The sequence below is a fragment of the Symphalangus syndactylus genome, chromosome 14, assembly GCF_028878055.3.
Source record: "Symphalangus syndactylus isolate Jambi chromosome 14, NHGRI_mSymSyn1-v2.1_pri, whole genome shotgun sequence".
Taxonomy (NCBI): domain Eukaryota; kingdom Metazoa; phylum Chordata; class Mammalia; order Primates; family Hylobatidae; genus Symphalangus; species Symphalangus syndactylus.
In genome coordinates, this window is record NC_072436.2 from 85,740,944 (window position 1) to 85,761,930 (window position 20,987).

Sequence of the window (20,987 nt, forward strand, 5' to 3'; positions counted from 1 at the left end):
TTTGAATTGGGAAAACCATATGATTAATAAGGGCTACATTAAGGTTAAAAAATATTTAGTGAATGACTCATTTCTGGCTGCAACATAAAGAGTAGTTGGAAGTAAGTTTGGAAAGATTTATGAGGATGTCCCTGGTTGAAAAGTTGGAGTCATAGGATCACAGAATGTTTGAGCCTGAAGGAACTGAGGAAAGTCTGTTTCTCAAATTTACAGAGTTGGAGCACTTACCCAGAGAAGTTAAATGCCTTTTGCAATGTTGTATAGCTAGGTAGTGGCAGGTCTTCTAACTCCTGCTTGAGTTCAGCCTAGACAGCACTATCTAGGATAGCTCACATAAGGTTATTCTGGCATTGGCTGACAGAATGGATTTGGATGCAGGCAGATGAGAGATTGGTTTGGAGAGTGATAGAATATTCCAGCTTGTAAATAGTAAGCACCTAAAATAGAGTGATGGCATTGTGAATAAAAACCAGGAGACATATTTGGGGCATGTTGCAGAGGTAAAACTATGGGACAAGCAGTTGTCTAAGATGTTATTTCCACTGTAAGAAACTGGCATCCTCAGACATAGGGAGGTTATGAGGACTACTTCCAACAGATACGAGGGAACACTCAGCACTTCTGAGTTGGTTGTGCCCTGCCAAGATAAAATGGCTTCTTAGAAACAATAATGAAACTGTTTCTTACATTCCTGTGGACTTGACTTTTTCCCCAGCATAGTATTTTTATTTATTTACTTATTACCAATACAATACTTCTAAATTTAACAATTTTAGCCATCACAGTATGGATTAAAGCATCTAGATGATGTAACTCTTATGTTTTGCTAGGATTGCCACTGTGCTTTTGGCAGCCACTTTACAATCTGGTGCTTGACATATTGAGCAATTTCCCCTAAAGGTTAGTCTGAGAGAGTTTAGGATTTGGAAATGAAAAAGATCTTTGTTAGGAAAACGTGATGAGACAACATAGTGTCAACTTTCAGAAAAAAAAAAAACAAAAACCATAGTCATAACTACCATTTATTGAGTGCATCCTTGTGCCCAGTTGCATTAGGCACTTTTCTCATTGAATTCTCGTGATAATCTCCAGTTTATAAATGAGGAAACTAAGTTTAGAGGGAAGAATAAATAACTTTGCAAAATTACCTAGCCAGGTAAGTGGCAGAGCATCAGATTCAAGCCCAGATCAGTCTGGCTTCAAAGTGTATGCTTTTTCTGTGCTAGTCAGCAGACAGTGCATATCAAGGAAATAACCCTTACTGCTGAGTTTTTATATTGCCCCTAATTTGGAAACAGTTGGCTTTTATATAATATTTTCTTAATTTCTTACAGATATATAATTTCTGATTGACATTTAGGGGAAAATCACTCCAATTAGTGACAATTATGATGTGTTTTGTTTTCTAGGGCATATCTGGAATCTGAAGTTGCTATATCTGAGGAGTTGGTTCAGAAGTACAGTAATTCTGCTCTTGGTCATGTGAACTGCATGATAAAGGAACTCAGGCGCCTCTTCTTGGTTGATGATTTAGTTGATTCTCTGAAGGTAAGTTTATTTTGCTTTTCATTTTTGATATACCCAGAAGTTAGTATCAGAAGAGTTGAGTGTAAAATTCTGTTTTTCTATATTCAAGTAAATGATAAATATTAAATCACATGGCTGTAAACTTGTGTTTTAAAATTCAGAATCCAATCAAATAAGGATGAAGAAGAGCTATTCCCTTTTTTTTTTTGTCATACTTAATAGAGAGAGTCCTGTATTTCTTTTTAAAGGAGAATAAGTTATAAATCATACTTGTGGGCTGGGTGTAGTGGCTCACGCCTGTAATCCTAGCACTTTGGGAGGCCAAGGTGGGTGGATTACCTGAGGTCAGGAGTTCGAGACCAGCCTGACCAACATGGAGACACCCCGTCTCTACTAAAAACACAAAATTAGCCAGGCGTGGTGGCACATGCCTGTAATCCCAGCTACTCGGGAAGCTGAGGCAGGAGAATTGCTTGAACCCGGGAGGCAGAGGTTTTGGTGAGCTGAGATCGCGCCATTGCATTCCAGCCTGGGCAACAAGAGTGAAACTCTGTCTCAAAAAAAAATTTATATATATATATATATAAAATCATACTTTTGGAAATCATAAAGATTAAAAGGAAGAGGAAATTAATCAGAATTTTGACTATAAGCATAAAGATCGTCTAATGCATTTAATATCAGATGTGATTTATTCATTCTGACTTTGCTTTACAGTCTAGCACTTAGTTTCTTAGCTTGTATGTGATTCATACATACATGAAAGCTATTTCATATCTTGGACTCTTATTCTAGATAAGATTTAATATTCTGAAACACTTCAACTAATCTTCAATTGGTAATCATTGGAAGTTTTTCTTTAGTTTTTGGATCTTGCTACATAAGCAGCTGTTAAGAGTCTCACCTTGCAAATAAACTCTCCCAAAGTTCTGACTGACGAAACAGGCACTAAACCACAGTTGTGTAATTTAAGCCTGAAGCACTGGACCTGTAGTGCTTTTCTTTTTCATAGAACTTGTCATTTGTGTTGTATATGCTCTTGCCTGTGACTCTGCAGAAAACAGGCAGACTTGTTTCCAATCTTAGCCTGGGCAGAAATGTAGTGGTGGTAATTCTCATAATTTTTCGTTTTTCATTTCCAAGAGAAATGTTCTAGTTTATATTTATCACACATGCCAAGGATATAATAGCAATAAGGTGACTGGGCCTTTAGACTCAGAAAAACAATTTCTGAACTGGTCAGAATAGGTTTAAGTGCTTAAAGTGCTTTAAAAAAAAAAAAATTTTTTTAGCCTTTATAACGTGGTAGTTGATACACTATTTTCAGCTGTTTGCATCTCTGGGATTACAGGTATGAGCCACTGTGCCCAGCCGCATCTCTTATTTTTATTTATGACTTGGAACTTAAGTTACTTCCTAGTAACATCAAGGGTAAATAATGTAGTTTCCTTTTATTACTTACCTCTATCGTATAGAGTGGTTGCATTTAGTGACTAAATCTGTAGTGATGTTTTAAAATGATCTGATGTTAGTCTGTAAATAAAAAGATTATGGTTATGTTGTTTGGCATGTTTGATTAATTAGTTTCAAAAGAGATCAAGTAAAAATATTTTGGAGCAAATGAAATAGAACCTTGTACATATAGTCTAGAGGAAACCAGTTCCTATTCATGTATTATTACCTTTTATACGTAGCTGATTTATAGGGTAGAACATGTGTGAAAAGTGATTGAGAAGGAGGTACTGATGCCGTTTAAGATGGATGGTTTGTGGGTAGGAATTGACTGAGAAGAAACACTGTCTATAAGTAGTAATTCAGAGCTTCCAACAGCAAAGGACCATCTCTGAGTTTAGCAGTCAAAGATTGGTGGAGGAGAGAGGTGACTTCAAAGAAAAGCCTGGTGAGCTTAGGAGAGGAGAGATGCTTGTTGTTTTTATAGATTCAATAAACACGGCAACAGAGATACACCAAAATTCATCCTCCATGTTTGCATAGCATAGCAGTGAAGGCAGCTATATGTCTACAATTTAACATTTTTCTTGAGAGAAATGTCATTCTTGAATAAATCTATTTTTTTAAAAAATTGATCTGGGAATGATTCATTATGCTCTAGTTTCTGAGTTTGAATATAAAGTTTCCACTTGTCTTTAATCAAAAGAAAACTTATTTATTCTTTCAGAGAAAATTTTCATCCATACACAGTCCGATGTGTAGATACGGGGCAAGAGGAGAGAGAAAATGTTAGAAAGGGGCTGATGAGATCTTAAGAAACGTTTTAAATCTCTGTTTTGCACATGTACTTGAGGATCGAATATGAAGACTTTTTAAAATAAGTTTTGAGAAATAATTTGTTAAATCTTATCTTTTAATTTCTTTTGAAAACTGCATTTTTTTATAAAAGCAATTATGTTATTCATGAGGAAGCTAGCATAAATGAGAGAAATTGAACTTGATAAGTTCTTGCATTGAGTGACTGCTAATTTGAAAGTAACAGAAAGTGACACATGATGAGATAGATATCCTTTCTGGAACACTTGTTGTTTCTTAGTATTGAAAAAAAGGACTTTCATTAAAATCATAATTTATCCTTAAGGATTAGCAATACTTTTAAAAAGAAAAGAGAAGAAAAACATACTTGATTGGTTTCCCTGAGTCCTGTTTTTGGCAAGCCCAGAGCTCAAGGAAACCCGCTTGGTGACTTCCCCAGATGGCAATTCATTTAGGACTGCAAATAAATAACAGTTGCTTCATCATGTTAGCACTTAAAGTGAACCTGGCATGTAGATCTCAAAATCTAGAGGCAAATGAATAAGGCAGGGAATCTGTCCTTTTCTCCCGATGAAAGGTAAAGCCCTTGGTAATTCAGGTGCACACTCTGATAATGTACATGAAAGGTCTTCCTTGATAAACGATAAACCTTGTGATTTTGCCACACAAGAATTTAGCTAAACCCTTTCCTAATGTCATTGTATATGAGTAGTACAGATTCCATCTGTTTGTTTCCATTGAATATAAGGGTACTACAGAAATACTGAATACTTCCTTAAAATAGCTTTTATTGAAAAAGGAAGCTGATAAAATTGCTTTGCTTTTTTATAAAAATGCTTGATAGGATTACCTTTCTAGAGAGACTTCTGTGTATGGCCACACTTATCCCCCACAGTTTTTGTTTATATAGAGAGCATTTTAAAAAGATAAAGGTCTTCCTGGCCATGCACAGTAGCTCACGCCTATAATCCCAGCACTTTGGGAGGCGAAGGCAGAAGGATTGCTTGAGGCCAGGAGTTTGAGACCAGACTAGGCAACGTTGTGAGACTGTTTCTATAAAAAAAATACTAAAAAATCAGCCAGCCATGGTGGCCCATGCCTGTAGTCCCAGCTACTTGGGAGGCTGAGGCAAGAGGATCTCTTGAGCCCATGAGGTGGAGGATGTAGTGAGCCATAATCATACCACTGCATTCCAGCCAGGGTGACAGAGTGATACCCTGTCTCTTAAAAAAAAAAAAAAAAATTATTAAAATCTTAAGTTCCTTAATAGTTACTTTTTGCCTTTTAGCCACAAAAACTGGTAGGGAAATTTATATTCTCTCACCCTAAAGCAAGCAAAAAATGTGTTTTTCCAATTCCCATTCTTTTTTTACTTTTTCAACATAAGGAAAAATGTATTTACCTTGTTTAAACAGGTTTATTTTAATGCCTTATAGTCAGATTTTAAATTTGTGGGAAGTTTGCTAATAGCCCCAGTCTCTCCAGTTTAGATGAATGTTTTATTTAAATAACAATGAGTTTTTAAAAATTTATAGGAAGCAGCTTTTTATTGGAATTACATTGATTTTATATGATTCATAGCTAGGAAAATGGAAACCATCTTAATTTCAGGAAAATGTAGTAGAAATTATTCTCATTTCTAAATTTTTGTCATTTGGAAAAGACATTTTTATCAAGCTCTGTGTTTACAAAATAATAGTTTTTAAACAACAATTTGAAAGAAGTATCTCTATAACTCATTGTCTTCATAAATGCAAAATCTGTTGTGTGCCCTCAAATTTATATCTACATTTTTAGATTCTGGGTCACAATTTTCACTAGTTCTTTTTTTCTTTTTTTTTTTTTTTTTTTTTTTTGGAGTTGAAGTCTTGCTCTGTTACCCAGGCTGGAGGGCGGTGGCGTGATCTTGGCTCGCTGCAACCTTTGCCTTCCGGGTTCAAGTGATTCTCCTGCTTCAGCCTCCCAAGTAGCTGGGACTACAGGCATCCGCCACCATGCCCAGCTAATTTTTGTATTTTTAGTAGAGATGGGGTTTTGCCAAGTTGGCCAGGCCGGTCTCGAACTCCTGACCTCAGGTGATCTGCCTGCCTTGGCCTCCCAGAGTGCTGGGATTACAGGTGTGAGCCACCATGCCCAGCCTACAATTATGACTATTTCTATTTGAAACCATCTTCCTCAGAAATTGAAATTTTAGAGCCGCTCATGCTAGCATGTGAAACCTTTTGCTTGCTTATTGCCTTTTGGCGGGGGCAGTGAAGGAGGAGCCTGGCCTTTCAAAACGTGTTCAAAGAAATAACCAAACTCCAGGGCTCATTAGTCCTTTTATAAACGCTGGTGTGAAATGATGGGCATCCGTGTGCCTGGTCCAAGTTTCGCGGTGGTTGACTTGGGCGAATAAAAATAAGACACGTTCTGTAGAGTTCTCCTTTTAAATTCTTGTGTAATGTTCCATTTGTTTTGCTCCTTTGCAATTAACTACAAACTTCTAAGTCCTAGAAAAGATTTCAAGTATTTATAGAGTGAGCAACAATCAGTTTCCTAGTCAAATAGTGTGGCAAAAATCACTGTTTTAAAAAGTCGCATTAAACTATAAATCCTCCCTCTCCCCACTTCCCACCCCCAATTGTGAAAGAAAAGCATATGACAGTGCCTACTGGGCTCAGCTTTTGGGCTAATTGAGTATGACTCAGCCTTCTTGGCGGGTTCCTGTCTTTTCTAACCTCAAATCCCAAAAAGCTGTATAATAGTTTTACTTTTTTAGGGACTAAGACCAGGTATTTTCAGCAGAGGTTCTTACTTTTCTGTAATTGAGGCAACTATAATGTTCCAGCATACAATCTTAAATCTGCAAGTGAGGGGAAGAAAAAAAAAAACGGCCTGAGCTCCAGAAATAGCTGACCCAAAAGAACACTAAAATCTAGCTCTCAGGCTCATTGGCAGCTGTTAACATTCACATTTTGACAGCTTCCTTTCAGGTTTCTTGAGCTCTCAGAAAACTTAGAAGGAAATGGGCTGGGGATATAGAGAGAGTCCAAACTACCAACTAATGAATGAATCTGAAGGAGACACAGAAGGGCAAGTAGAGTTTAGAGTTTGAGAATGCAGAAAAGTTTTGAAATGGTCAGAACTGCCAGAGTAATTTCTGAGATCTCACTAAGCACTCTCCCACCATTTGCCTTAAAGATGTCCCCTTCCCCCAGATTGAAACATCAGAAATCTGCAGAGCTCTTTAATCAGGTGTGTGATACACAGTGAATTTAATTCTCTTATTGCCCTGAAAGAAAGATAAACCAGACATGGCCCTTGCCTCTTTTCAGTAAGTATTTGTTAGATCTTCATTACATTTTGGGCCTCCTTCCTCCAGTCTCCTTACTGTGCAATGGAGAGATAAGCTTTGACCTCTTCAGTCAATAAGTATTGGCTATAATGTTGCAAAGTATTTGCCATGGAATCGCATAGAATTTGTTAAGTCCAAAATGAGAGCAGCCTGTTTGCTTCTTTAAAGTGTTTACTGACCTTATTCCTGCCATGTTACAAATCCATCATTTGTGGTGGATTCCCATTAATAATGGTTACTCTCTAGGTTAGTTCTTGCTGCCACCCATTTCTCTCCTGATGGTGTGTTCCCTGGATACACTTACCCACTATTTTTATTTTGGGCCCCCGAAGTGTTCAATTTTCTCAACATAGCTGCAACATTTAAAAATTATATGATAGCACACAAAAGTGTACATTTCTGGCAACACTGGCCTGGAATATTTGCATGGCCACAGCATATGAAGCAGGGTTGTAAGTGCCCCTTTGAGAGGAAGAATGCATATCACTGTGTGCCTCAATTCTCTCCCAGCCTCTCACATGCATGTATGTCACCTGCCTGGCCCTAAGGACATTTGAGACCTCCCTCTGTTCTTCTCTTTGCCTCGGGATAGCCTGGCTTTTAGGAAGTGTTTTCAAAGAGGCAAGTGACATTTGAGCCCCTTTGGTGGCTCAGGTGTGAAGTCTTGGGCTTTTCCCCTGTGGACTTGGAGTGAAGCCTTCTCAGTGACTGTAATGACCAAATGAGGAGTTATTTTAGCTTGTGTTTGTTACTATCTTCTGTCATGTTAAGGGCATCTTTGTTGCTAAAGTAATTTCTTCTAAAATGTGGACGGTCAACACTTTTCCCTTTAGACTTGTGGACAGTGATGGATAAAAATAACTCTCTTGCTCTGTAGTAAACTTGCTCAAGTGCAAAAGTTATATTTAGCTTCAGCAATAGGAGTCTATGAAACTGTGAGAGAAAAGCCTTTACTAACTGAAGTCATCCTTCAAACCTTTCTACCAGGGCTTCCAATAGCAATTGCTAAGAATAGGGCAGCTTAAAATTGTTTTTCAATTGACAGATATTAAGAATGCCTGATATTTACTGACTTGAACATTACTTAAATTCAGTTAGGGTGACCAGAGTGTGGCTATTTGTAGAACTGTTGCTTGGTAGAGTCATCCAAAGTGTCTTCCTAAGCTGTAGTAAGTATGCTTACTAATGTTTGACTGCTTAATTAATGTTCAGTAAGCATTCAGTCAGAGTTCATTTAATACATGGAGAAAGATATGCTTTAGATCAAGGGTTAGCAAACCACTGCTTGTTTGGGCCATGGCCTGTTTTTGTATAGTGTGGGAGCTAAGAGTGGGTGGTGTACTTTTTTAAAGGGTTATAAGATGACAACAGCAAAGAATAATATGAGATACAGACCCTATGTGGCTCATAAAACCTAAAATTTTATTGTCTAGCTCTTCACAGAGAAAGTTTGCTGATCCCTGCTTTAGATAATGGGGGTGCTCTACTACTCCCCGTTTCATTTATACTGTTATATAAGCCTAAATAATCACTGTAGATGGTGGCATCGTGTTTGTTACCTACTAAATAAGTCAAAGTGATTGCCAGACATACACATGAAGGCCTTGAATTAGAAATCAAAGGAATTGATGTTGACCAATGTTTAACAAAATTCAGACTGACTTTGTGCCTGATCCTTCAAAGGCTAGAGGTGATATTTTTGGTACCTGAAACATAATTTCCCTGATAAGTACTCTTTGCCCAATTATTGCTTATCAGCTGAGATATTAATGTCTGAATAATTCAGCTCATATATCTTCAAGCACTCAACTAGTTCATAATTTGAAATCAATTTTAATAGACAGTTCTCATAACACCTTTCCAGTCTTCCCATTTAAAAGCTAAATGTTGTTAGTGCTGGAGGGGTAAGATGCACCCTTGGTATATTTTCTGATCTCAGCAGAATCAACTACTTGGTAGTGTAGTCCAGAGAAAATGGGTCACATCTATTAATTATTTTAGGATTCTGAAATTCATAATTGAGACTGGTGACTTAATAGTGAACTGTTCATGGTACTTTACCCAGTCTTCAAGTTGTATGCCTCTTGTAGGTAGGCATTTAGATGGGATTCTTTTGAAAGCATAATTAAGAAACTTTACTTGAATTTTGTTTATAATGGGCTAATGTTGTTTTCTTATAGTTTGCAGTGCTGATGTGGGTATTTACCTATGTTGGTGCCTTGTTTAATGGTCTGACGCTACTGATTTTGGGTAAGTCTGCAAAGCCATTGGGATGAAAAATTGCTGGAAAAAAGATTGTGTGCCAGGAGCTTAGACATTTTAGTGGAGAATATTCTCACTGTATGAAAAGTAGAGGATGAAAATTTGGGCCCAGCGTGGTAGCTCACGCCTGTAATCCCAGCACTTTGGGAGGCCAAGGTGGGCGGATCACCTGGGGCCAGGAGTTCGAGACCAGCCTGGCTAACATGGTGAAACCCCATTTCTACTAAAAATACAAAGTTAGCTGGGCGTGGTGGCGCGCACCTGTAATCCCAGCTACTCCGGAGGCTGAGGCAGGAGAATCACTTGAGCCCAAGAGGCGGAGGCGGAGGTTGCAGTGAGCCGAGATCGCGCCATTGCACTCCAGCTTGGGCAACAAGAGTGAAACTCAAGTTTGAGGTTGTATTCTCTTTAAATAAGTTGGTGATACTGCTTCCCCGTTTATTGAAATGCTACCTTAGTTGCTGAAGACAGCTCCTACTAACAGTGATAAACCAGATAAAGGGTGGCCTTATATGATGGTGCAGTCATAAATCTAACCAGGGATACCTGTATTTTATGAAATCTGTGATATGATTTGAAGCTAGAAATGGTTCCTAGCTCTAATTAATAACTGCAGCCTCACACAGTTCATTCATTCCTCTGGAGTGGCTCCTCAACAGCGGATGCATCCAGAGATCCTTATGTTTTTATTTCATTAGGAACACTGCTTGGTTATCTTGAGTTGCCAGTTTAATAGTTTTTTGAGTGTTTATTCCTCCCAAATCATTCCAGCCTTTTGAAAAGTTGTGTTTCCCTTTTCAGCTCTCATTTCACTCTTCAGTGTTCCTGTTATTTATGAACGGCATCAGGTAATTTCCTAACTGCTGACTTCAGAATAGAGCACTCACTCTATTACATGGGATTTACGAATGTATTAGTGCCCATTTTCAATGTCTTATAAAAATGAGAAATATGATGGTTTCTTAAACCTTTAGTTTGACACATAGTACTGGTTAATAAGATTCTTTAGCAACGGTAATTAATAATTCCTTTATACCTCTCTTTCAGGCACAGATAGATCATTATCTAGGACTTGCAAATAAGAATGTTAAAGATGCTATGGCTAAGTAAGTATTTAAAATCTGCAGTGTTTTTACTAGGATAAGGTGTGCTGGATTGTGAGAACAGTATTTTCATATTGCAGGCATAATGAGTAACAAATCTCTATCAGACCTTAAGTGTGACTTCAGAGTTGCCAAAAGATTGTTTTTCTAACATTGGACCATTCGTTTCTGGGTTTATTATGTGTTTAAGGCTTTGTTTAAATCTAATTCATGAGGCCAACGTGGCAAAATTATAGCTTAGAATTAGGCAGCTTTAAGGGTTTCCTTTCTTGTATTAGCTGAATAACACACGAGTAGTTCTTGGAAGATGGTATTTTAAGCAGCAGCAAACAAAACTGATATTGACATTGACTCTTTCGTTTTCAGAATCCAAGCAAAAATCCCTGGATTGAAGCGCAAAGCTGAATGAAAACAAACACCCAAAATAATTAGTAGGAGTTCATCTTTAAAGGGGATATTCATTTGATTATACGGGGGAGGGTCAGGGAAGAACGAACCTTGACATTGCAGTGCAGTTTCACAGATCGTTGTTAGATCTTTATTTTTAGCCATGCACTGTTGTGAGGAAAAATTACCTGTCTTGACTGCCATGTGTTCATCATCTTAAGTATTGTAAGCTGCTATGTATGGATTTAAACTGTAATCATATCTTTTTCCTATCTATCTATCTATCTGAGGCACTGGTGGAATAAAAAACCTGTATATTTTACTTTGTTGCAGGTAGTCTTGCTGCATCTTGGCAAGTTGCAGAGATGGTGGAGCTAGGAAAAAAAAAAAAAAAAAAGCCCTTTTCAGTTTGTGCACTGTGTATGGTCCATGTAGATTGATGCAGATTTTCTGAAATGAAATGTTTAGACGAGATCATACTGGTAAAGCAGGAATGACAAAGCTTGCTTTTCTGGTATGTTCTAGGTGTATTGTGACTTTTACTGTTATATTAATTGCCAGTATAAGTAAATATAGATTATATATATATAGTGTTTCACAAAGCTTAGACCTTTACCTTCCAGCCACCCCACAGTGCTTGATATTTCAGATCATTGGTTATACATGTGTAGTTCCAAAGCACGTAAGCTAGAAAAAGAAGATATATTTCTAGGAGCACTACCATCTGTTTTCAACGTGAAGTGCCACACACATAGAACTCCAACATAAATTTCATTGCACAGACTTACTGTATTTAATTTTGTCACAAACTCAATCTATGGACTGAATCTAATGCTTCCAAAAATGTTGTTTGCAAATATGAAACATTGTTATGCAAGAAATTACAAAATGAAGATTTATACCATTGTGGTTTAAGCTGTACTGAACTAAATCTGTGGAATGCATTGTGAACTGTAAAAGCAAAAAGTATCAATAAAGCTTATAGACTTAAAATGTGCTTTAGTATTTTCGTTTCATGAAATTGCAGCAGATTAAAAATGCACACAGTGGGTAAACTTTGCTTCAACCAGTGAATGGTAGCTTGTGCTTTTTGAAAGGTTTTTTCAGGCTGATGGTGCAGCTGTTTACTGTGGAAACAAAAGTCAACAAATGTGTTTGTTTACATAATCAATCAAATTTTATTTGACACATAAAATGTTTAAGTGACGTGTTTTATACTTTGAAAATAAATTCATGCGCCAATATTTTAACATATACGGTGCAGGATTTATGAACATACATAAAATCATACCATATAAACGTTTACAAATAAGTTTTTCCATGACACACGGACACTATTGCTCTTTAAATATGGTTGTACATGTCATCATTAATCAATTCATTGTTCTTCCACATGGTTATTTCAGTGCAAGATCCGATCAGCATGAAGAGTCTAGTACAATATAGGCAGACATGGTTATCACTCTGCATCACCAGTCACATGGTTACAAAAAACAGAATTGGGACTGCATAGGGACTCTACTGCGGGCCCAACAACCTATTAGTGGATGGATGTAAGGCATTAGTAAATTGGCATATAAAAATAGCTTAATGAGTGATCTAATCCATTTAGAATGCTGAAGCACTTCTGTGGTAAATGTTAATCTATTCTTTAATTGAAAATGCCTCATTTTACCTTTTCTCTAAACTGACAAATGCAAGTAGCCAGTAACTGTAGGTCTAGAATTTTCGTTCACTGACTAGGTTGTCTGTGTGCTCAGAACCACCAGTCCCTCACCAACTCTCCTTTCAGTGAGCACTGTCAGCCACATCCTGTAGTCACTGGTCAGCTACATGGAAAGTGTGACTGAGGGGCTTATGGATGGCTTCTGGTAAAGATTGTCCACGTCATATTCTGTCATACAACCAACTCCAAGGAACTCTTAACTCACTTTATAATTTTGATTTACCAGCTATTCCTTGGGTTTACAATTTGTTCTGCAGATAATTTTTTTGTAATCTGGACTTGACCTATATAGTCTGCCTGAAGCAATCAATGAAGTCACATCAGCTCCACTCAGGGTGGTACACCAAGGTGCAGCCTTGGGTTACCTCATTTATCTTAAGATTTAACGAGATAAGTCAGCTCATTCTCCTGGACCTTCCTGAGCCTTTTTCCCCTTCCATTTTGTAGTAGAAGTTTGTTTAATTTGAATTCTATTTTGGATTTTTGGGTTTGGCACGAAACACAATGAAAACCCATAATTCTACCCTATCCCGAACTTCAATTCCTTTGCTGCTCACCTTCCCATAAGCAGGTAACCAATGTCTTTCATTTAGGAAGCCTTGGCGTGAACACAGGACAAGGGTGACACGCTGAATCTGCTGAGTCCTGCAGCCCTCCTCAGCTTTGAAGTTTTAGCACCATATGGAGAAAGGAGAAATTGGTGGGAGGTGAGACAGCAGCCCACACAACTGGAAACTTTCAAAGGCACTTAATGGATATAAAACTCTGCAAATGAAACATTAAAAAATTAAGTTTCTCAACTCTTTTATACATGGCTCATTTGGTTTTGAAAGCTAAACTGGAGAACAGAGGCTAGCAATATTTCTAGTACTTCGGTGCATCTAACTTAGGCTGTCTTGTTCAACTTATTTGTAAAAATGAACATTCTTGAAGTTTATAGAAACAATAGCAAAACATCTTTGTAAAAGTTTTGATGCAAATTAAAAGCTACATATTGGTTAGGGTAACCGAGGCTTCAAAATTTGTCAGCGGGCTACATTATCAGATAGGATTTCTTTGTCAATGTAGTTAGTATGTATAGTGTTTAGTCTCAGGAACAGAGGCAGGCAGTCTTAACATTTTACAACTTGACCTTCCTTCGTGGCATCACAGTTTTGGAGAGTCCAGATTATGGAACAGTTGTGTAACTTCCTCAGCGTTTCGAGCTTGTGCGTCCGGGGCAGCATAGTAGGCATTTCCCAACGGCTGGTAGCAAGGAGGCACCTCAGCATGGTCTCTGCAGTTGCTGGCTGGTAGCAGCAGCAGCAATAACATGAGAGGCTTCTGGCATTTTACAGACATCGCCACACAAATACACTGAAAAGGCAGATCAAACAGTCATTTTGCATAGCTGGACGTCATACTTGTGTCAAGTGGCAAAAAACAATCTTGCCAAGTGCTCAAAAGTCAAGCTCGGGTGATGTATTGAACATTTTGACTTCAAAAGGTAAACCAGGGATCTTGCCACCAAATTAAAATCTATTGCTTTTTTTAAAAGGTCTGTTTTTTTCAGTTGAGTTCTGTTTGGTTCTTTCAGCAGTTGGAATGTCTGTGCTAAATGTTGGTCCGTGAGGACTTTCTGGCACTTTGATATCACACTCTCTCCTGTTACTATTGAAAAGGTTTATCAACTCCACTTGAGTCAGAGAGCCCTTTTGAGTGTTTAGCACAGAACCAGGGATCACAGCATGCTCCCATGCCTACAAAGGCCTAGAAGCCCTGCACGGTTAAGGTCACTTCTCAGTCTTTTTTATATTAAAACAAGTCTGCATCCCCTGCATTGGGGTGACGAATTCATTTATGTCTCTTACTCCTAGCTTGTTCACAATCGGGTTGGTGCTGCTGTGAACGGGTGTTTGCACTCCACAGGGAGCTGCTGTCAGTACTATCTCAAGGGCTATAAGTGCCAGAAGTAGCCAGCACAGCAGGCTGGAGATGGGTGCTCCCAGGCAGGCCATGAGAAATACACAGTGCTTTTGAGTGGGAAGTGGGTTGAAATTCTTTATAGGTGCCTTTCTTACAACCTAACTCAGACCACTAAGAAGTATCAGAATGCTTGTATTTCATCTTTATCCTCTCAGGAGTTTTGCTTGGGCTGAATAGAACCCAGTATTCATGCTATAATGAAGCTCATCAGAAATGGGGAAGCTGAGTTAGAATGACCTAGTCCTGTTCCTCTATACTCTAAATAAAGAAATTCCCAACACTGGTGATCAACTGGGAGTTCTTAAAAGGACATATAGATGAATTTCCATTCTAACCTCCTGATTATGCACAACAGCCCATGGGCTGCCAAGAGCTCCTACTCAAATCAGCCATCTCAGGTCTCATCCACCTGTCCCTTTCCCCCAGCAGTGCCCAGAGGAGCTATCACATGCCCATGCCATCCCAGGACAGCTCCAGTCACAACCATTGGGTTGACAGTCACCAAAGAGTAAATGCCTTATCTTGGAAGGTACTTGCCTTAATGAGGACTCACGGAATTTCCTGTTTATTAGCCCCACATCAGCCCTCCCCATGCCCCTGGGAGAGGCTGACCCACGGGATGCCTGAGATGGGGAGGGAGAGCTGGCCAGGCCTGGGGAGTAAGAACTGGGTCAGCTAGGTTACTACCTGCAGTCGTCTCCTCCAGTGCTGACCACGTACTTGTCATCGTAAGAGAAACGGATGTTCGTCACGTGAGCCGAGTGACCAAAGTATCGCTTATGTTTGGCCTGTGAGCAAAAGTGAATGGAGACAGCTAAGAGACCCTGGCTTCTCTCAGCAACCACAGACTACTTCCAGCACCCAAATCCCCTGCTCCCAGAACCTTCCTTCACTGGGGACTCCCATTTGGTCTGGACTCATCTATTAGCCAGCCTTTGGCTGACTTTCCTGCCTCTCATCCTTGCCCCACTTCCGGCCATTTTATCCACCCTCCATCTTCCCTTCTGGCTTCCAGGACTGCCCCTCCAGGAGGTGAAAAACACATTGCCATATTTCCACAGTACCGGGACAGGGTTTCTCTGTGTCTCCCAGAGGGCCATCTAGACGTGGCCCCTATCTCCTGCAGACAGCCAAACAGAGAACCTGCAGGGAGGTTACTCTGAGGAAGACTCACAAATTTTTCTGTGCACGGAAAATCAAAGAGCTTCACCAGCCCAAAGTCATCTCCTGTGACAACGTTCAGGCCAGCATGGGTCACACATGCGCAGTTGACATCAGCCTTGTCTGCATTTCGTGGCCAGATTCCAATGACTTCATCTCCCAAGACGCTGTTCCAACAGAAAGAGGGGTTAGGATAGAAGGAAGTCACGGTGAAGGCTTCTTGCAGTCAGTCATCACCTCCTAGGGATACGGAAGAGAGGGATGTTTAACATCAGGGGTCCCCAACAGCCAGGCCGCGGAATGGTACTGGTCCTTGGCCTGTTAGGAACTGGCCGCAGGGTAGGAGGTGAGCAGTGGTGGTGGAGCATTACCACCTGAGCTCCGCCTCCTGTCAGATCTGCCGCAGCATTAGAGTCTCCTAGGATCGCGAACCCTATTGCGAACTAAGCACGCGACGGATCTGGGTTGCAAGCTCCTTATGAGGTGGAACAGTTTCATCCCGAAACCCCACCCCCCACCTGGTCTCTGGAAAAATTGTATTCCATGAAACTGCTCCCTGGTGCTGTTTTATATAATTCAGTACAGCCATGTGGCTCTCTGGCATGAAAGCATCTGTCCCCTTCCCCTCTGTACATTTGTGTCAGCTCTTACTGTTCCCTCTGCCTCAGTCCCCTACGCTCCAGAGACAAAAGTTACCCCCATCCTTGATTCTCTCCCTGTTCCCTGTGGTCCCCTTGAATATGTGTGCGTTGGGGAGAACAGCAGGGGTTCCTTTCAACTCACAGGCTAAATGGTCTCTTTTCCCATGAATTAGCCATTGTTTCTCATCCTGCTAAGCAGGGGTCTGGCCCTCCCACTCCCTTCCCCTAGCGAATGGAGGCCTCACTGTGCACTAGGATTGGCCAAGAGACGGGAGATGGTTTCCTGTTGAACTTGCTGGAAGGGGTTGGAGACTTGTAGAAGAAATTACACAAAAAGAGGGACTTCGCATTTCAAAAATCTAGGTCAGATCAAAGCCAGTGACCTAAACTAGTGCCAAGAAGCCTCCCACCCTCACCCCCAAAAGAAAAGACAGCTCCATTTCTCAGCTTCTTCAGATCCTGCACAAACTTGGAGGCTGAGCCTGAGTGAGACAAGAAACTCCCTTGTGACCTTTTCCTCAAGTTTTTTTTCTTCCAGTCACCTTGTCCAGGAGGCCCAGGTGATCTTCTCAATGACCATGGCTTCGGTTACCTGCTTCCCCAGGGGGACCTCATGCACCTGGCGCTTATAGGCACCTGTTGACACCTGTAGGTAGAAGGGAAGCCATGTTCATCAACGTTCTTTCTCAGTCCCACAGATTCCCTTTGGATGCAGTTTCCCAGAACACTGCCCAGCCTCTGCATCCCTAGGGCTTTTCTCCAAACCCAAGCTCAGCTCCAGGCTGCAAAGCCTATGGCCAGCCCATGGCAACACCAGCAGGCCATTTTCCCATCTTTCTTCTCATCCATTTTCTTGCTATTTTCTAGAGTCCTAAGACAGCGGTTCTCTGAGTGTGGTTCCCGGACCAGCAACCTCAGCTGCATCTAGAAACCTGTTAGAAATGCAAATTTTTGGGCCCCACCCCAAACCTACCCAGACAGACACTGAAAGGGTGGGGCCCAGCAATCCCTGCTGTAACAAAGCCGCCAGGTGTTTCTGATACACAGGAATCCCAGTTCTCAGGAAACCAGGAACCTTTGGTACAGAGGTAAGGCAGGTTTCTCATGGACAGTGGCTGACACAGGTGATCTCTGAGGTGTCTGGAACCTGAACCTCGGTGCTCTGGGAGTCTTCTAAAGGAAACAGACCATTTTTCCTACCATCAAGACATTTGCAGTGAATGGCTGCTGCCTTCCTCTTCAGCTTCCTCTCTCCCTGCAGTGCTTCTCCTGGAATGAGCTGGGAAGCTGAGCTCTTTCCTGCCTCAGGGCTTTCATGCAGATGGCCTGGAACAATGTTCCCACCTATCTGTTGGCTAACACCTACACACCCTGCAGACCTCAGCTTAAATATCACTTGCTGAGAGGAAGTGCATCTAAATTCAGCACCTTGTTACATGCTCCCCGGAATGCTGTACTTTTCCTTCTTGGCACATAATCACAATTTGTAATTATATTTATATTTTGTGATTGTCTGTTTAGTGCTTGTCTTCTCTGTTATAGAGCAAGCTCCAGGAAGCAGGGACTGAAACTGCCTTTGCAAAATTATGATTGAGACAGTGAAAGAGATCTAACTTAACTGGCTCTATCTTGCTTCTAACTTCCATGCTGTCCTTGTTCATTCCTGGATGTAGGCTGAACTAACTTTGGGAGAAAGTTTATAGTTTATGGTTTAAACAAAGATGGCAGTAGCCCTTTCCCAAAGCAGACCTCCTTCTTGCCTGGGGACTAGATTGCCTTTGTAGGATTAACACTAGCCAAAAGATTAGAAATTATGGTTTAGGAGACATGTAGCTGGAGGCTACAAGATTCTGACCCTCAAACTGCTCCGATTTGAGGATATTTTGAGTGCTTGAGATATTTTGCAGACCCTACACTTGATGGATCAGCTGGCCCCACCCAGATCAATACACTGGCTCATCTGATCTTGCGGCCCCCACCCAGGAAGTGACTCAAGTGCAGGAAGACAGCTTCAACTCCCTATGATTTCATCTCTGACCAATTAGCACTCCTGGTTCACTGGCTTCTCCCCACCCACCAAATTATCCTTAACAACTCTGCTTCCGGAATGTTCAGGGAGACCAATTTGAGTAATAATAAAACTCGGGTCTCCCGCACAGCCAGCTCTGCGTGAATTACTCTTTCTCTATTGCAATTCCCCTGTCTTGAGAAATCAGCTCTGTCTAGGCAGCAGGCAAGGTGAACCCCTTGGGTGGTTACGGGACCAGTCTCATTTTGTCCATCTAAAAGTCTAGCATGGTGCCCGGTTCGGCAAATAGTTGAATAAATAAATACATCCTCTCTCCTTTTGCAGTGAATATCCAGCTCCAGGCCAGCTCACAAACGCAGATTTGTTGAGTGCTGGAGAAATCATTCTGTTTTTAGGGATCAGTCCCAGCAGTGGACCCCTCTCCCTCCCTTCCACCGGTCAGTTACCCTGGGACCCAGGGATGAGCTTTCACTCCAGGCCCACTGGCTGGAGTCCAGGGCCCACATATGGAGGGGCCATTCTACCCAGTAGAGATTGGAAATGACACGAATCAATACCAGAAGCGGCACAAGGCTTAGGTGTAGCCCCAGAAAACTAGAAATCAGGAAACTCTGAAGAGGAGGTGGTGAGGGGCAGATTAAAGACGATTAGCGCTTGTGTTTCCTGCTTTTTTTTTTTTTTTTTTTTTGAGAACGAGTCTCGCTCTGTCGCCCAGGCTGGAGTGCAGTAGCGCGATCTCGGCTCACTGCAAGCTCCGCCTCCCGGGTTCACGCCATTCTCCTGCCTCAGGCTCTCCGAGTAGCTGAGACTACAGGCGCCCGCCACCACGCCCGACTAGTTTTTTGTATTTTTAGTAGAGACGGGGTTTCACCGTGGTCTCGATCTCCTGACCTCGTGATCCGCCCGCCTCGGCCTCCCAAAGTGCTGGGATTACAAGCGTGAGCCACCGCGCCCGGCCCGTTTCCTGCTTTTCTTACTCTTTATTATTTTAAATTCTATTTCCTCAACGTTCTTAAATTCTCTAAGCCTCTGTTTCTACATTTATAAAATATGGAAAAAGTAACTACTTATGGAGTTCTGGTGAAGAGCGAGCACATTGCCTGGCACACAGTAAGGACTCCATTAATAAAGGCCACTGTTACTATTGCTGTTATTTTTGGTTGCCCCAGATATAAGCAAACCCCAAGCATACCTGAATGTATTTGCCATCCGCAGAAAAATCCATCTGAATGACAAAGCTTGGGATATCTTTGCAGTAGCCAATGCGGTTCAGATTTGTGCCCTGAGTGAGGTCATAGAAGTCAACTGTGTGTTCAGAAGAACCAACGGCTAAGAATCGGTTGTCTGGGCTGATTCTAGAAAAAGCAATCCAAGAGCAGGGTCCATGAGGAGGGCTGTTTGGGGCTCGTCAGAAGGCTGGTCTGTGACCGGCCTTCCAGGCCCAAAGACAATGAGAGCCGCCTTGTGACTCACATGTGGTCAGCCTCTCCTGGCATTCTATGGAATTCAACAATTTATCTGGATTGAATCCCCGGACATATGTAGAATGGCATTTACAAGTAATTTTAACCACACTTTTATGGAAATTAGCAAAAACTTATCTGAGAGTGAGAATGGGAGAAGGTATTCTTTCATAGGTGGCTTGTTGGAAGTGACCCTCTCACAACTGAGTTCTTTATTCCAGCCGTGGCTGGAATGGGAACCACTGGTAAGCAGAATGCTTGCCTTTCTCTTCCATGCCCAGACCATCCACTTAGGTACCTGATATCTTGGATAGCAGATTTCCGGTCTCGTTTTTTCCCCCAGACTTTCAGGCTGTTCACCAACAAGATGACAAACTCTCCATTCTTCATGCCAATGGCCACCATCTCCCCGTCAGGGCTGTAGGCTGCACACCTGGCCGCGTGGCCCAAGCTCACCTTGTTTAACAGCTTCTACATTGATGTAAAGGACAGTCGCCTGAGCCCTTGGCCCCCTCGGCTGGTCTCCAGGAGACATTCTGCACCAGGCCAGCGAAGTCAGGCTGCCCTCGCAGCCACTGCAGGCCACCAAATCTCTTGCTTCTTAGAGTAAATGTCCCTGAATAACTGAGGTGGGCTGTATGTCTTGATTAGAGCAGCTTGGGGGACAAGAAGTTTTAGGGCAGAGGCTGCCAAACTTTTTCTGTGAACGATTAGGTAACACCCGCTTTAGACTCTGTGGGCCATAGTCTCTGTCACAGCTACTCACCTTTACCACTGTAGCACAAGACAGCCTCAGTACCTGAATAAATGAGGGCAGCTGGACTTGCAGAAACAGGCCACAGGCCCGATCTGGCCTTTAACTGTAGATTGCCAACCTCTTCTTCAGGGGAAAGAGTGTAAGCTTCTGCCTCTGCTAGTTCAAATTCTGAATCCTGGCCCTGTCACTTACTAGCTGGGTGTGTTTGGGTAAATTACATCTCAGTTTTTCTATTTTTACTAATAGTGATGTTAATAAGGGTTTTGCAAGGTTATTGTAGGCACTGATCACGTCCATGAAGCAGGTGGTGTCATATAGGTAGTCAAGTAGTGACAGCTGTTGCTAATAATGTTTAATAAAT

The 20,987-nt window shown here is 41.3% G+C and overlaps 2 protein-coding genes across 11 annotated transcripts in view; one reads left to right on the forward strand and one right to left on the reverse strand.

Annotated features, from left to right (window-relative positions):
- Nucleotides 1-11,877, forward strand: part of RTN4 (reticulon 4) — a 79,850-nt gene extending 67,973 nt beyond the window's left edge. For all 9 annotated transcript variants that reach the window (XM_055243337.2, XM_055243336.2, XM_063618000.1 and 6 more), the window contains 5 exons: nucleotides 1,410-1,548; nucleotides 9,313-9,382; nucleotides 10,196-10,242; nucleotides 10,442-10,500; nucleotides 10,864-11,877. In XM_055243337.2, coding sequence (XP_055099312.1) covers nucleotides 1,410-1,548; nucleotides 9,313-9,382; nucleotides 10,196-10,242; nucleotides 10,442-10,500; nucleotides 10,864-10,906 — 358 coding nt within the window. In that variant the 3' untranslated portion in view covers nucleotides 10,907-11,877. The remainder of the gene's footprint in view (nucleotides 1-1,409; nucleotides 1,549-9,312; nucleotides 9,383-10,195; nucleotides 10,243-10,441; nucleotides 10,501-10,863) is intronic.
- Nucleotides 11,878-12,036: 159 nt separating this feature from the next.
- Nucleotides 12,037-20,987, reverse strand: part of EML6 (EMAP like 6) — a 321,610-nt gene continuing 312,659 nt past the window's right edge. For both annotated transcript variants that reach the window (XM_063617993.1, XM_055243331.2), the window contains 6 exons: nucleotides 20,168-20,340; nucleotides 19,599-19,761; nucleotides 16,920-17,023; nucleotides 15,750-15,903; nucleotides 15,263-15,363; nucleotides 12,037-13,966 (listed from right to left, as the gene is read on the reverse strand). In XM_063617993.1, coding sequence (XP_063474063.1) covers nucleotides 13,942-13,966; nucleotides 15,263-15,363; nucleotides 15,750-15,903; nucleotides 16,920-17,023; nucleotides 19,599-19,761; nucleotides 20,168-20,340 — 720 coding nt within the window. In that variant the 3' untranslated portion in view covers nucleotides 12,037-13,941. The remainder of the gene's footprint in view (nucleotides 13,967-15,262; nucleotides 15,364-15,749; nucleotides 15,904-16,919; nucleotides 17,024-19,598; nucleotides 19,762-20,167; nucleotides 20,341-20,987) is intronic.